Genomic DNA, 15,622 nt, shown 5'->3' on the forward strand with positions numbered 1-15,622 from the left:
GTGTATCCATATAAATGGCCCACCCTGTACAATCCTTAGCACACAATATAATCCTTAAGTGATTCTATAATTCTATATTTCTAAGTTTAATTTGCATATTAACATTTTTCTGAATATGCAGAATTTTCATATACTACCTGTAACATTATTCTTACAAAGAAACTTGGCTATTTTCTCAGGAGAGTGGCAGGTATTTCTGGGCATTATCTCTATATGGATTTTATTGTTATCATTATTTTTATTAATTAATCTTTAAAAAAAAAGCCTGAGTCACTGCTTACAAACAAATTCAGAGAATAACTGAAGACAGCTGTCCTCTTGTTGTTGTCATCTTCAATCAGAGGGACTAAATTGCAAAATTATAAATTTTTTCCCCACATATAATGTTTTTTATATTTTTCTTTATTATATGCCTTATGACTATAACATGAACAGTTTGTGAGCTTACTCAATATAAAAAGCACAGCGGGCATTAAATGTACTCATCAGCTCACTCCCTGTTGTCCAGCTGCCTTCAACCTTTCAGTGCTGAAGGTTGCGTAACGAAATCCCAGTACACCCAGTCCAAATGTTATTAGCTGTTTCTCAGGATGTTCAAAGATTTGTTGTTGAGTGCATGCAAACACATATTACACACACACACATGCACGCTTGTGTGGATGCCTGCCATCCAGTGGGTTTTTGTAATGCTCACTCAGCCTTGCAGACATCTGATGCATACAAAGGCTCACCTTCAATTACTGCTAACCTTGGCGGGAGATGCATAACTGCCATTGGTGCCTTGGCTGATGTTGAAAAAGAACAATCAAAGCGGCACTGACTAATTCCTAGAAAGTATGAGTGACTCAGAGAAAAAAAGCATTAACTGGATGATATTTTAGATATATCCATGTACAGTAGAAAAATCATAATGATATAGATGAGAGCTTTTGCCTCATGGTAAACAATAATTGCTCAGTTGCTGAGCAGACCTGCTGCTACGGCGAGATATAATGAGACCGCTCGCCATTTGGTATGTTGTTTCTTCCCCTTCCACCACCGCACCTTTCATAATCCAGGACATGATGTTCCAGAGTCAAAGGACAGTCAGAGGACCTGTAGCCAAAGTTAAAATCCCAAAAGCCACTGAATGAAAAAGATGGATTAAGAGAATGATGAGGTGGAGGTTGGTGTATGTTTTCTGTTCTTTTTGCTGTAATATGTGAACGGTAAAGACGTGTCTGCAATCTGCTGTAAATAAGGTGATCCAGAAAAATTTAGGAACAAATTAAGACAAGGGAGACTGATCGTGCTGTCCTGGAACAATAAAAAATGAATATGCATCTATGCTCTGAAAAAGCTTTTGATTTTAAAATAATACAGATATGGTCATATTAGGTAAGTATCCATCAAAAAATGCTCTGTCAGATCACTCCATTGCCCTGGTCATTATGCATGTGTGATGCTCTCTTTTGTTTCAGATGGATGATGGAGCAGTATGTGCGACCAACCCTTTGTGTTACCTGTATGTCAGTGTATGTGTTTGTTTAAAAAAAATAATGACACAGTGCATCAATGTTGAAGCCCTGAAAGAAACTGGTCTGAACAATTGTACAGTTCCTGCACACAAAAAGTAAACCAAAAAAAGCTTTAAAAAAAGCTGGACTGCTATTACAATCATCCTGGATATCGATCAACTTCTTCTGCAGAGAGGATCTTATCCCTCAGGTTCCCTCAGGAATTCCAACTCTACAAAAAACTGCGGGTGGTGCCAACAGATCAAATGGTGCCACTCTGCAGGAAATAAAGAACTGATTTACCTGCCCATACTTCATACTTATAGTGGAGACACTCTTAAGTTCACACAGTATTTCAAGGAGGTCTGGAGATCTTGATTGGACCATTGCAGCACCTTGATTGTTTTCTTTTTCAGATATTCTGTTGCAGATTTGTTCCTGTGCTTGGAATCATTGTCCTGTTGCATGAGTCAATTCCAGCCAAGCTTTAGCTGTCAGACCGATGGCCTCACATTTGATTTTAGGAGACTTTGATATACAGAAATCTGAATAGTCAGCTGAGTGACTGCAAGGTGCCCTGTTCCCGTGGGTGCAGAACAAGCCCAAATCATGACCCCTCCACCACCATGCTTAACTCTGGACCTCATACTAACTGTTAAGTACCAATAGGGAATAAGTAGCACAGACACAAAAAAAATGTGCTAACATTTGGCCTTGTGACCTACAGCTACCTTTTACCTTTGGGTATACAGCATTGGAGTTATATGACTTTGGTTTAGTACCACGGATGAATGTACTATGAAGGCACATCTTCTTCAGAGACTGGAGGTTTTCGTTTGAGGTATTTGTGCTGATATGCTGTGTTTAGTTTTTGCAACCTTGTCTGCCCAAAGGACATCGCCATATATCTTTTATTTTGTGTATTTCGTCTGTATAGGATAAGAGCATGCTAATCAGATTATGCCAGTGCCTGACTAGGATTGATGTGGCAAGTCTAAAGCATTCAGATCATTGGCTTCAACCTGAGGATTGCACCCTATATATGGAGACAAGATGACCGCCACCTGCTGAGGATAATTTGCCTCCCTTTCACTCAGCCAGCCATAACGGTGGTTATGTAACTGGAAGTTTGATCTGTGTTTAGAAGGAAGTAAGTAGGGGTGAGCTACTATTTTTTTTTCTACGTGTTCCTTATGTTTTTGTTAGACTAAGGAGGTAAGCTGTTGAAGTTTGGTTTGCTACATTTGCACAGGTTGGCTGAGCTTGTGTTAAATGGTGCAATTTATATATCATTTTGGCCTTAGCTCACCCTGATGTTATCTTACACTCCTCTGTTTGTGAATTCACTGAACAATAAATAAAGTTGTTCTTTTTTTCAGCTATATCAGCATCTATATCGTTGCTCCCATCTAAATTTATATTGGCTCTTACTACGAGCAGTTTATTGGTACAGGTTCTGGCATGAAGTGCAAACTTTGCAACTGTAAGTACAGACTACGTACAGAGTACGTGCGTATCCAGCAATGGCACTGGACCAGTGTAGTGTGACAAGGAAACATCTTGTGAAACGTGACAGTTGGCGTGTTTGACTGATGGGCGTGTCAATATGACACACCCTGCTGAACTAACAGTTAGAAATAAACAGATAGGCATTAGATATATTATGTACCTTATGCAACTATTATATTATATTACTTATGCAACTGAATTAATGCTCCTGATACCTTTCTCAAAAACTGTTTTGGAAGTTAGGGGAACATTGGGTAACATCGCTCTAAACTGTAACCTTCATTTTGCTTTGGACAGTAAAGGCAGACATGCTGGGCAAACCACAGTTACATGTCAAAATAAGGGTTTTTTTCTTCTTCTTCTTTTATAGCTGAATAATATCAGAGTAACCAGTGTACAAAAATCAGAGTTGCTTAACAGAACACCAGGTCCTGTGACCATATGAAAGGCCATGTGCTCAAAAAACAAATTGTTCCTTCCACTGTGACAGTCAGTCAACAGAAACCAACGCCTCCAGGTGACCACCAGCTCAATGCTACATCACTGCTGGTGCTGCTACTATTCTCACATCTGTATCTAACATCCGAGAAGCCTGGAGTGGATGTTTAAAAAAGCAAACAAAAGTAAATCATATCTAAAAATGGATCATGCTGAAGAAAAACAGACCAAAATAAAGTTACTGTTCACGGTCAAGACTATAAATCAAAACTACACTAACTTCCCCAGCTGGTTTGAACTCTCGAATTTAGCATTTTATCAGTATTTTGTTTTTTTAAGCTAGAAATGATCAAAGCTGCCAAAACAAAGTTATGCATCCACAGAATGGAAAAGAATGAAGTGAAAACCTGAGCAGAGAGAGACATTGCATTCCATCTTTAGAGAAATATGATCAATATGGACATCTAGTCTAAATGTAGCATCCCTAATGAATAAAAGTAAGATCATAAACTGTACTTTAAAAGTATTACAGTTAATATTTATTGCAAAAGAGAAAACGGTGACAGTGTGCTTGTTTTATTTCCTGAATTAGCCAGTATATTAGTGGTTATTAACATTCCCCTTTAAGTAGAGTGCAGTATGCATTACAATCATGATGTAAAATCAGTAAACTCAAAAATGACATGAATTGACAATTTATTTTGGATATTTAGAGTGAATTACACAATCCACATATTCTTTTTCAGTCATTCTGTTGTGCATTTGCTGCTGTGCTTGTGATCATTGTCCTGTTTATGTCCTAATTAGAGTCAACCTTTAGCTGTCAGAATCCTTACAATTGAGTTTATGGTCAAAGCCCATTTCATCACACCTCCACTACCGTGCTTCACAGTTGAAATGAAGTGTTTGCACTGATATGCTGCACTTGATTTTCTCCAAATATGCCGCTTTGCATGTACAAACATCTCCAGTTTCCTCTCATGTTTCCCAAAGAAATTTCTCCAGAAGTCTTGCAGTTTGTTCAGATACAACTTTACAAGCCTTAGGACTTTTGGCAACGTTTCCAAACAAGCCAAAATTGTTCAATCTTTTTCTAACTGTCCTGTCATGAGCTTCGACATTTAAAATGCTAACTGAGGCCTGTAGAGTCTGAGATGTAGCTTTTGGGGTTTTTTACTATTTCTCTGAGCGTTCCACAGTCTGACCTTGTGGTTAATTTGCTGGGACATTCACTTCTGGGAAGATTGTGTTAACAGACAACTGAATGCACTAGACTGGCACACTGTGAAAATTATGCCTTTATAGAGGTGCTCACGCTTGCTGATTATCAGTTAACGATGTACACTTCATTATCACCAACTGGCTGCTAGTTAATTCTTTATACTGCTTCTTATGGAAGCAGTAAGGTTGTACTGAATGCCACAGAATCCTGTGACTACTTTCTTTTTCTTATACCAGTAAATTTAAATTACAATACTTCAGTGAGGACAAATAAAGTCAAACAGTGTTTATTTACAGTGATTTATATTTTTCATTATTGCTCTGTTCTGAGATCTGTGAAGAAGATTTTTATCTTCTTCAGTACCGAACAAAGCAGCGATCAGGTACAATAGATGTGAATAAGTCAGTCACAATATTAGAAGGACAAAAATGGGTAGCAAAGCAGCTTGCATGTGCACAGCAACTTTTAGCAGGCTAAAACAATTTAAACATTATGCTCCATATGAGACTTGCCTATTAGACATAGAAAGCTGATCTGTCAGAACTGTGGCTGATATCGACTTTGTAGTTGCCTAAATGAACTCTAGAAGGCAGACCAAAAGCCTTAAATATTTTTTCTGATTCTGGTGCTACAACAACTGAGTATTAAGTCTTTTATGTTAGAAGAAAAATTCCACTTGAGTGTGAACAATTTATAGTATAAACTCTTTTACAACAAACTTTTAGCAAAAGATGAAAATGATTAACCTCCTTGCTGCAAAGGGAAGTATTATTTTTCAGATAAACAGATGTGTTGAGATATTTGATGTTGAGCCAGCAGTCAGGAATGCTTTCTGCACTGCACACAAAAACTCTCAGTGAAAGCCTCAGTATCACCTTTTTTTTCTCTTACTGGACTTGATTTACGTGTATCTCTGATTGGCTGGTGCAGGTTCAAGATGGAGCCACTGCTCCCTGCTGATTGGCTGGGAGCAGAAGGGGGCAGGCAATGTGTGTAAATAAATGAGCAGTGTAGCCTCACAGGCAGACTCACATGCCAACCACTTCCCTCTTCATCATTGCCATCAAAACACCTTCCAGGCTAAGGATCCACAGCCAAAGAGGAGAAGAATAGAGGGGTGAAAAAAGGCAAATTCTTCCTGTTACACGAAGAAGCACATCAAGATGTCTATTGAAGTGAAAGAGAAGACAGAGGTGCGTCTGGTGTTTTTGGGAGCAGGTGGAGTGGGAAAGACAGCCCTCATCCAACGTTTCCTCAAAGATACCTTTGAGCCAAAGCATCGGCGTACAGTGGAGGAGCTCCACAGGAAAGAATATGAGGTAGGGGGTGTCAAAGTCACTATCAACATCATGGATACCAGTGGCAGCTACTCCTTCCCTGCCATGCGCAGGCTCTCCATCCAGAACAGTGATGCCTTCGCTCTGGTCTACGCTGTGGATGACCCTGACTCTCTGGAGGCAGTCAAGAGTCTGCGGGATGAGATCCTAGATATCAAAGAGGACAAGTACACACCGATTGTGGTGATAGGGAACAAGATTGATCGTAACAATGAGCGACAGGTGTCCAGCGAGGACGTGGAGTCCACTGTGGAGTTGGACTGGAACCACAGCTTCTTGGAGTCTTCAGCCAAAGACAACATCAATGTCCTGGAAGCTTTCAGGGAGCTGCTCCAGCAGGCCAATCTTCCTAGTCGGCTCAGTCCAGCACTGTGCCGGAGGCGGGAAACCTTCCCCAAAGACATCAACAAACGACCTCCTATGAACAAAACCAACAGCTGCCTCCTCTCATAGCGATATTGAGATGCACAAAGGACAAAGAGAGACTGGGGGGGCAGAAAACTGTTGTAAATAGATTGAAAGTTCCTCGTTTGCAAGGGTCAGATTTGGACAGAAGCAAAACAAGAAATGCTGTTATACATCTTAAGCTTCATGTGAAACACTGAGTCAGTAAAATATTTGTCCATCAGTCTTGTAAGCACTGCAGTTAGCCCCACAGAGGCACTGACAGCACAGAGATGCTGCAGCGAGGACCGACATGTGATGATGTAAACAAATACGACCTTAAAGACAGTGTGGAATGTGGCTGAGCTCGAAAATACTTAATGTGAATGTTAAAAATGTAAGATATGGTGACAGTGCAGAGCTCATTTTACATACAAATATATGATAATGTTTGATTTGGGGCCTTTATGTTACTGCTGTTAAAAGAAAGTGCAATAACTGTGAAACCATATAAATGCAAAAGTGTTTTTGTGTCTGCATATGTCAGTTTTATGAATCAAGTGAACAACTGAGGACAAATTTAAACTCTTTTTCTTGTGAATGCTTGTGCAACCTGTTCTACAGCTCTTAGAAGATTGTTTGCAAAACCGCTAACATTTAAATACACAGAGCACATTCACTGCTGGTTCTCTCTACTTTGATGTTTATTTATGTGAGTTTGTCTTAAAGAATAGCTGACAGAAGTGCATTGCAAATCTGAGCATAAAGGGGTTTTTTGTTTTTCTTTTCTTATTAATGTGGTATTTTCTATTTATTGTGACACCACAAAGAGCCACAAAGGCATGTTCGATGTATTTATTCAGCGCTTATTTCAAGTTAAATAAAAGATTTGAATTTAATCCTGTCTATCCCGACTATTTTATCTTGTTTACTGCTGTGACTTTGTTATTTGACAGAGCAGCAGAGCAGACAAACAGGAACAGTATGAAAGTTACTGTATAACTAGGGGAAGTTTTCACAGTCATAAGTGAAAAGTTATGAATCTAAAAAAAGCAAAAAATTAAAGTCTAACACGTCAAAACAGGTGACCATTAAATAAATAAAACAACTTTATTTTGTATGTCCTTAAAAAGATTCACACTGCACACTGTTTCTCTTATAATAAGAATTCAAATCAATTCAACATCAATCCATTAATTTTCTTCTGCTGTCCTGATTCAGGGTCTGGGTCTCTTTATTCCAACCAAACTGGTGGGGTGAGACTGTCTAGTCTGTTGGCCCAGTTATCACAGGGCTAATGGTGCAGAGACAGCCACTGCCACTCACATTCACACCTACAGAAACTTTGACCTAACATGCAAATTTTAGTACTGTAGGAGGAAAGCCCAGGCGCCCAGACACTAATTCTTGTTGCACACTTCAATGCATTTGTGGCAAAACTTACAGACAAACTATACCTCCCTTCTAGAGAATGGGGCTGGTCTAACCAGATCTGTAAAGGTTTTTTCATTTGTTTTTTTGTTTTTTATAAGACGGAAATGTGAAAAAACTGCTGAATCACCCAACTGACATGTCTTACAGTTTGTTCCTAAGACCCTAGAAAAGTTATATTGGTACTGAGTGGATTAAGTCAACTAATAGGATCGCTTGGTTGGTCTTTAACACAATCTCAACGGCACAAGCTCTGTTTTGTGCTGCATTGCCCTCTGGTGGTGCACTTGGTGATGTGTGCATTGTTTGATGACTTCACTTTATTAGGTACACATTGTGAGTACTGGTTTGTACCCCCTTTCGCCTCGAGAACAGCTTCGTGGCGCAGATTCAACAAGGTGCTGGAAACATTCCTCTGAGACATGACAACATCACATAGTTGCTGCAGGTTTCCCATAGGTGATCTATTGGATTGAGCGCTGGTGACTGTGGAGGTCATTTGAATACAGGGAAGTCTAAGGAGCTTGGAAAGAAAAGCGTCTGGACTTCTTTGAGTTGCTTGAAGACGTTTCACCTCTCATCCGAGAAGCTTCTTCAGTTCTAAGGGTCAAATGGTGGAGAGTCCCAGATTTAAACCCAGTGTGAGTTTCCTCCCAAAGAGGGACAAAGGACCCCCTGATGATCCTCTACCTAATCACATGAGCCAAGGTGAGAAAGCGGGTGTGGCTCACACCTTGGCTCCTTAGACTACGATGACCTGGATGACTGAGAACCTTCACAGACATGAATACAGGGAACCTATCGTCATGAGCAAGAACCAGTTTGAGATCATGATAGTTTTATAACAAGGTCTGTTTTCGTGTTGGAAGCATCTGTCAGAAGATGGGCGCACAGTGGTCACAGGTAGGCCGTGGCGTTTCAACTATGCCGAAATATGGCAAGAAACCTTTACACCACCATGAACTGTGCCAAATCTAGCCTTATTTCATAACTGACAGGATGGCACTAGTATGGTCTTCTGCTCCTGTAGCCCATCTGCTTCAAGGTTTGACATGTTGCACGCTCAGTGATGCCCTTATGCACACCTTGTTACTGTTCCCTTCCTATCAGCTCGAGGCAGCTCGAGCTTCCTATCAGCTCGAGGCAGTCTGGCCATTTTCCTCTGACGTGTGGCATTAAGGTATTTTGCACCCAGAGAACTGCCGCTTGCTGGATATTTTATGTTTCTTGGACCATTCTTTGTAAAGTCAAGAGATGCTGCACAGGAAAATCTCAGACCAGCCCGTTGAACATAAAAAAGCAATTCTTAACCCTGTTCAAACTTCAGCAGGTCATCTTGAGTTAATGCCACGTCACTGTCTGATTAGATATTTGTGTTAATGAGGAGTTGAACAGAGACACCACTGACTATGTCTCCAAAACCTCCTGAAGTGCAAAATAAAATCTAGTTACTAATTTTATTATCTGAAGTAAAATTAGTTACTGAGATTAAATCTGGATGAGTAATGTCTCACATGTTTTGTTTAGCTGGATTTTGTGTCTACTGTGTATACCAAAACATGCAACAAAAGTTGATAAAGAGGTTTTCATTCCAACCAAACTGGTGGGGTGAGACTAAAATCTAATCCACTGCTTCAAGAAATTCACATGATAACTTGACTAAAGAGCTTACTCCAGATGGTTCTCTAATTCTCCATTCTTAACAATGACAGCAATGACAGGACAAAGTTGCCTAATAAAGCATGATAAAGTATCATGCTATTTAATGTTCACTTTTCATGTTCTCTAAAAGAACTTCATACACATTGTTAGCATTTCCTGACTGTTAAAAGGCAACACAGGCTTAGAGAAAGAGACCAAAAGGTGCACTTCCTTTTTCCAAAAATGCTCAGATAAGGTACATTGTTTCCTCAGAATGAGACAAGGAAGTGATCTGTAATTATCACATCTTTAGTTCCTCTTAGTGCCTTGTTTAAACTCACAGCTGCCTTCAGCTGCTCCACTGAGATTCACAAACCCATCTTTCTCAGCACATGGACGAAGACCCGGGAGGGGGGACCCCTGCCTTTTAAAACTCAGGTGCGATTTAAACCTCTTTACGTAGGTTGCTGGCAGAGCACAGGGATCAGTTGTAGATAAGGGTAAAGGAAATGCAAACTACTCAGATAAGATTACTGCTACTATAGCAACAAGTAGAAAAGTCTGATTTGTGAGTACACTGCCTGGCAAAGTGTTTGTCTCTGCTCCTAGACTTGGTCCAAGCTCCTCAGTGCTGTTTATATACCTGAGAAGTTTTGAACAAGTATAGGATCTCTGACGTCCACATCAGGTGTTTTTAAGGAAGCGGTAAGACCTAATGGCAACTGCATACTGGATCTTTATGCTAACATTTGAATCACAGTGCATGTTAAAAGTAAATGAAAGCCTTCTCATAAAGCTGTATTCAATTTTACATTTGTCTCTGCAAGATCTTTTTAGCAGGATTCATTAAATATCCAAACAGAATACATATAAAACCCCAGAAAAGCAAAGAGAAATCTGGTTCTTTGTAGCCAAAACTACAAATGGAACAAAATGTTAGCTTTTCCTTGCTGAAATAGAACATTTGGACTTCAAATGTATCTGTAATCTTTAAATCTCTCTGATTCTGACAGATCAGTTTCTTTTATTACATATTAGTTGAATTCAAAACTAAGGCCCACAAACCAAACCTGGTACTTCTTAAACTTTAATCCAGTCCCCATATCCTGTTTTTCCAATAAATTTTGTTAAGCACCACAACCTATAAAACTAAACAGACATTTGCACCTCTACAGCATCAGTAAACTAGCTGCTATGGAACAAAAAGGAAATTCTGTGACTATTTTGGTTTTCAGAGAATCCAGTTTGATTTCTGAATCCACGTCCTTCTTTGGAAACAGTCCTGGACCACAAAGGCTTCAGAGGTTCTGAAGTGAAAGTGATGGAGCTGTAAAGGGTAATGGCTATGCCATATACTACAAACAGTCTACATAAGGTTCATAGTCAGGCAGTATGTCAAGAACACAGCTAAAGATTGATTTTCTTTTTTTATTAGAACTTATGTTTAATGGATGCCCCATTGTGTTAACTGATGTCAAATTCAGGCTTGTGACTTTATAAGCTATGTGGTAGCCTTTAAGCAGAAATGTAATATGGATGCAATTATTTAGCTTGAGTGTTATAACATATGTTATAAAGCTAATAAGCGTTTTTTTTGTTGTTGTTGTTTTTTGTTTGATGCAGCACAAATTAGATGTGATTTTCATTACAGAACAGACTCAAATAATCTAGAATGTATAGATAGATAGTAGTTTAAGGTGCACATGTTTTGCAAAGGGAGTTATTCAAATAACATTTTTTTCAGAAAAGTGGCAGATGCTGTGGATTTAATTAATTTAATTAATAATAAAATTCCTTATTTGGTAGAGAGGCAACCAGAACCAGAGGCAATGTTTTTTTTAATTTCACAAACAGTGACAAACACAGTACAGTCTGACAGAAAGGTGGGGTTGGGATGGGGAGGGGTTCAGGGAAACAGTAAATGCAGAGGATTTCTGAAACACGCTGTGGACAGAAATCTGAGCTGACATGGTAATGGCATTTTTACCCAACTCTGTGCACAAGAGTGCCCAACCTTATCAAATAACATCCAGCATCTATAGCAAACCTAAATGATAAGATAAAACGAGCACAGGTGTACAGTACTGCTGTATGGAAGACATTCTCGAAGTATTAGGGTGTGCGCACACAACAGTAAAACACCTTCATAAACACAAGAGCAAATAATTGTGCATTGGCTTCTAAAGTATATTTCCCTGAGCAAAAGGCTCAAACAGCATAGAAAATAAAGTCATTTTCACTCAACCTTCACTCTGAAGTTTTCTCAGAGGCCATAGTCACTTGGAGACTAACATCAGAACTGTGCTGCTGTGTCGCAAATCTTAAAAATTAGAAGGCAAAACAAATGCACAAACAGGGGACACCTTACAAAGATGTCAGTATGTTGCAAAACTGTCTATCCAAGTCAAGGCTTCAATATAGGCCATCTAAAGTAGGTAGCACAAATTATCTGTACTTTTAATTACACAGAGAACAATATTCACCTTCATCAAAGGCATTCAACCAAACCATCGCAGCTCCCTGCATCAGTTGGCAATAGTGTGGTGCACACCTCCCTTTAGCTATGTCATATGTAGTGCATTGTCACAATCAGGTAATAGTTAACGGCATTTCAGTCGATTAATAAAGCGAGAATATGATAAAGGCTCATTTCGCCCACAGCAGCTTGCAGCGGTGGTATGAAGCCATTCGCTCTTAACTTCCTGCTGAGAGTGCAATACAACAAAAGTGAGTGACATTTTAACCTGTGGTGACGACATTCAAAAACATTTTTATTTCCCCAAATATTTCCACAGAAGATGCAAAGAAAATTTGCATAAAAATGATCATTTGAGAACTACAGTTTGTATACTTGTTCTTACTCATTAGATGAAACATGCCTCGTTCAGTGCAAAGAAATCAGTGCCTGAGCAGCCCTGATCACAAGACCTGGCAAGGTGTTGGTTAGTAAAGCCAACAAATTCTTGCCAGCTCTTCTCCTTTGCAGATTAAGTTCAGTCACTAGATAGGAGGTACTGTTAGAGTATGACAAAATAATACCAATGCAAAGCATCTTTTGTTCAAGTGAAATGAATGAGAGCAGCGAGACGTGCCTTAAAAAACTGAAACAGGTCTTGTTTTTTATAATATCCACGACACGCCCGAAAACGTATCAGTTTTTAACAAGTGAAATATTTTTTAATAACTTCTGGTAAGAAGATAAATAACTTTGGGCAATTTATAGAATCTCTTCAAATGACTTACATTGCTTTTTTTTTTTTAACATGTATAACACAGGAAATTATGACTTGCTCTCTATCACTGACAACCTCTGATGCCACTCTAGTCATCCACAGTGATGTTGCGGAACAAGTAAGCCATGGACTCGCCATTGTGGATCCTGCGGATAGCCTCAGCTAATATCATGCTGACATCCACAGTTTTGATCTTTGGACACTGCAGCTTCTGTACTTCATGGGGAACTGTGTTGGTCACCACAACCTGAGGACCCACAGTAAACACAGACATTTTATACTATGAATATATTTTTTTGTAATATTAGTTTGACATATAATTAACAGAGCTGCTTTAAAATGACTTGAAACGCAAGTATCGAAACATGGGCATGCACTTGAAAGAAAAGAAAAAAAAGAAAGGGGGGGGGGTGTAAGTTTTACTTTAAAAAAGGGACAAGTCGGTAAAGACATAAACTGGACCCAAAACATAATTAAACACTTAAGCAATACTGCCATTGACTCAGGTCTGTTACTCAGATCTCAGTTTTGTGAAAGAAAGATGTCCCGAGTTCAAAAAGAGGACAAAATACTTGTACAATGAATAGAAGATCACAGGTATAGTGTTTCCTAGTTGGCATCCCTGACTTTTCTTTCTTTCTTCTTCGTGCAATCAATCAGAAAAGTGCAAGAGGCACAGGATCAATATTCTGATTCTGTTGTTTGAATAACTTATTTCTATAATTCTTAATAAATGAGCACTGCAGCAGTTTAGGAAACAGCCCCACACTGAGTTTGCCACCTTCACACTCTGCAAACTTTTAAGATAACATTTGTTTGTTTGTTTCCCCATTAGTATTAATTTCAAAGTAAAGCAAAAACTTGAATCTTGACTCTGTAGGATAATTTAGTGGCTCTGTTATGCAGACAGAGACATGGCTGGGACCCACTTGTCTCTCTACCCTGATAAGAATGATTGTTTTTTCATCCATATGATACGAGGAGTAACTGAACAATTTGACAAGTATGAAAATGATGTGAATAAGCAGCTGTGGTTTTCATACTTACCAGACATCGACCCAGATGAACACAATTCAGATTTTGACTAATGTGTTAGACGGCACTGGAATTATTGAAGCTTTTCTGGTAGTACTACAACACTTTGCTACAGGGTGGCTATAGTAGAGTAGTTAGAGCAAGTCATTAGAGGGTTGGTGACTCCAGTCTGCACACCAAAGCATTAATGGGAAAGATACTGAAGCCTTAGATGCATTCATTGGGGTGCAACTGTGTATGAATATTAAATATAAAGTATGAATAAGTGCATGAGGCATGTATGTTTTAAGGGCTTAGGGTAGAAAAGCACCAACTACCAGTCCTTTCACCAGTATGTGGATCCAAATTAAAGAGACTAATAGATCAATTAATAATTAATAGATCTCAGATCTCACTTGTTTGTTTTTAATAAGTCATAAATGTAGAGTAAACTGCAACTATTGTTTTCTAGATAGTTCAGAGGAAGTGAAAATGAAAACTTCTATTCAGCAGATCATGAAAGTCCTTACACAGTACAGTGAAAAAATGCCCACTACGAGGAAGCATCTCGTTTTACACTGTTTACAATGAACAAATGATAGCCCGTAAAAAGAAAAGAAAAAAAAAAGACCTTTTACTACTTCTCCTTTAGCTTGTGTGACAGTTTCGTTCAAATACATGAATAACCAGTTCTCGCGTGGGTGGGGGGGGATCAGTCCTCACCTCATCAATGGCTGATTCCTCTATGAGACGTGGCGCGTCAGCAGAAAGTAAACCATGTGTGGCCATAATATAAATTTTATAGGCTCCTCTCTCTTTCAGGATCTCGGCAGCAGCGACAAAGTCTCCTACATCATCTATGATGTCATCCTGTCAGAAAAAAAAAATACAATCTGTAGTTAAAACTGCATCTCCCTTTTTCTTTGTGTTTTTTTTCCTATGATTATTGGTGATATACTTGCGGCACTGCTCACAAGCAGTGTAATGATATACAAAATATACAAAAACACTGTCAACAAGAAAAGATTAGGAAGTGTCAAAACTCTCACATTGCTCATTGTTCAGAAAGATAACTGGATCATATTTACCATTAGAATTAACTTCCTGCTTTTTGACTATACACAAAGAACAAATATTGATCAAACAAAAAAAAAAAAAAAAAAAAAAAAGAAGTTAAAACTTTGTTCCCGTTTTAAAAACAAAGAAGGGATAGCGTCTGTACCTTAAGCGCTGGGTACCAAATGATTCAGGAGAAAGACCGAAAGATCCATTATACCCCTACTAATCACACTCAAAGACTGAATTTGATCATCTTGTTGGATATTTTACTTGATTCTAGGGCTGTTCATATAACGATATATATCGGATGACGATATAAAAACATCTAGTTTCATTTTACACTATCGTTTGTTTCGTGGTGTCGCAAAATAAACTGTTTACGGTAATATTTTTTCATCGTTTTGATGGTCACTGTAGTGGCTATATTAATTTCTTAAAAGTTCTCTCTTTCTCTTATATTTAATATAACCACACTACGGACGGACAAGCGACTGTTTTTATGCGTTGTCATTAGCAACAACGACGGTAAAACCATCGCGTGTCCGCTTGTTTATTTTCCATATAAACCTTTCACAATAAAGCTCAAGATCCTGTTGAGACTTTTCAAAATAAACCGAATCACCTGAAAGAGTATGCAGTGTTTACGGATGGGAAGCAAAAAAAAAAAAAAAAAAAGAGTCGCCAGGTGCTAAAAAAATAAATAAGCCTTAGACTCAAACGTTAGAACAGGCTTTTCCCCGCCCGCAGCACGCTGTGTAATACATACTCTGAAGGATTAACACACATCATCACCATGGACTTGCATCAGAAGGAGATCCAGGGCTTCTTCAGCTTTCCCGTGGACAACTTGCGTGCCTC

General features: G+C 38.8%; 2 protein-coding genes and 1 long non-coding RNA gene across 4 annotated transcripts in view; 2 read left to right on the top strand and 1 right to left on the bottom strand.

The window, feature by feature from the left end:
• The first annotated feature begins 5,673 nt into the window (after positions 1–5,673).
• Positions 5,674–7,487, top strand: rasd4 (rasd family member 4). Its single transcript, XM_005940838.3, has one exon. The coding sequence runs from the start codon at positions 5,829–5,831 to the stop codon at positions 6,453–6,455; it is 627 nt and encodes a 208-aa protein (XP_005940900.1). The 5' UTR covers positions 5,674–5,828; the 3' UTR covers positions 6,456–7,487.
• A 2,314-nt stretch (positions 7,488–9,801) lies between these two features.
• On the top strand, positions 9,802–12,729 carry LOC121815759. The gene is made up of 2 exons (XR_006055333.1): positions 9,802–9,896; positions 10,694–12,729. It is a non-coding gene; the product is annotated as an uncharacterized LOC121815759 (long non-coding RNA).
• The window catches only part of LOC102311541 (phosphoribosyl pyrophosphate synthase-associated protein 1), a 12,673-nt gene continuing 8,329 nt past the window's right edge, over positions 11,279–15,622 (bottom strand). For both annotated transcript variants that reach the window (XM_005940840.3, XM_005940839.3), the window contains 2 exons: positions 14,429–14,575; positions 11,279–12,938 (listed from right to left, as the gene is read on the bottom strand). In XM_005940840.3, the coding sequence (XP_005940902.1) occupies positions 12,780–12,938; positions 14,429–14,575 (306 nt within the window). In that variant the 3' untranslated portion in view covers positions 11,279–12,779. The remainder of the gene's footprint in view (positions 12,939–14,428; positions 14,576–15,622) is intronic.

Source organism: Haplochromis burtoni, unplaced genomic scaffold, assembly GCF_018398535.1.
Source record: "Haplochromis burtoni strain Fernald_Lab_line unplaced genomic scaffold, NCSU_Asbu1 Contig_294, whole genome shotgun sequence".
Taxonomy (NCBI): Eukaryota; Metazoa; Chordata; class Actinopteri; order Cichliformes; family Cichlidae; genus Haplochromis; species Haplochromis burtoni.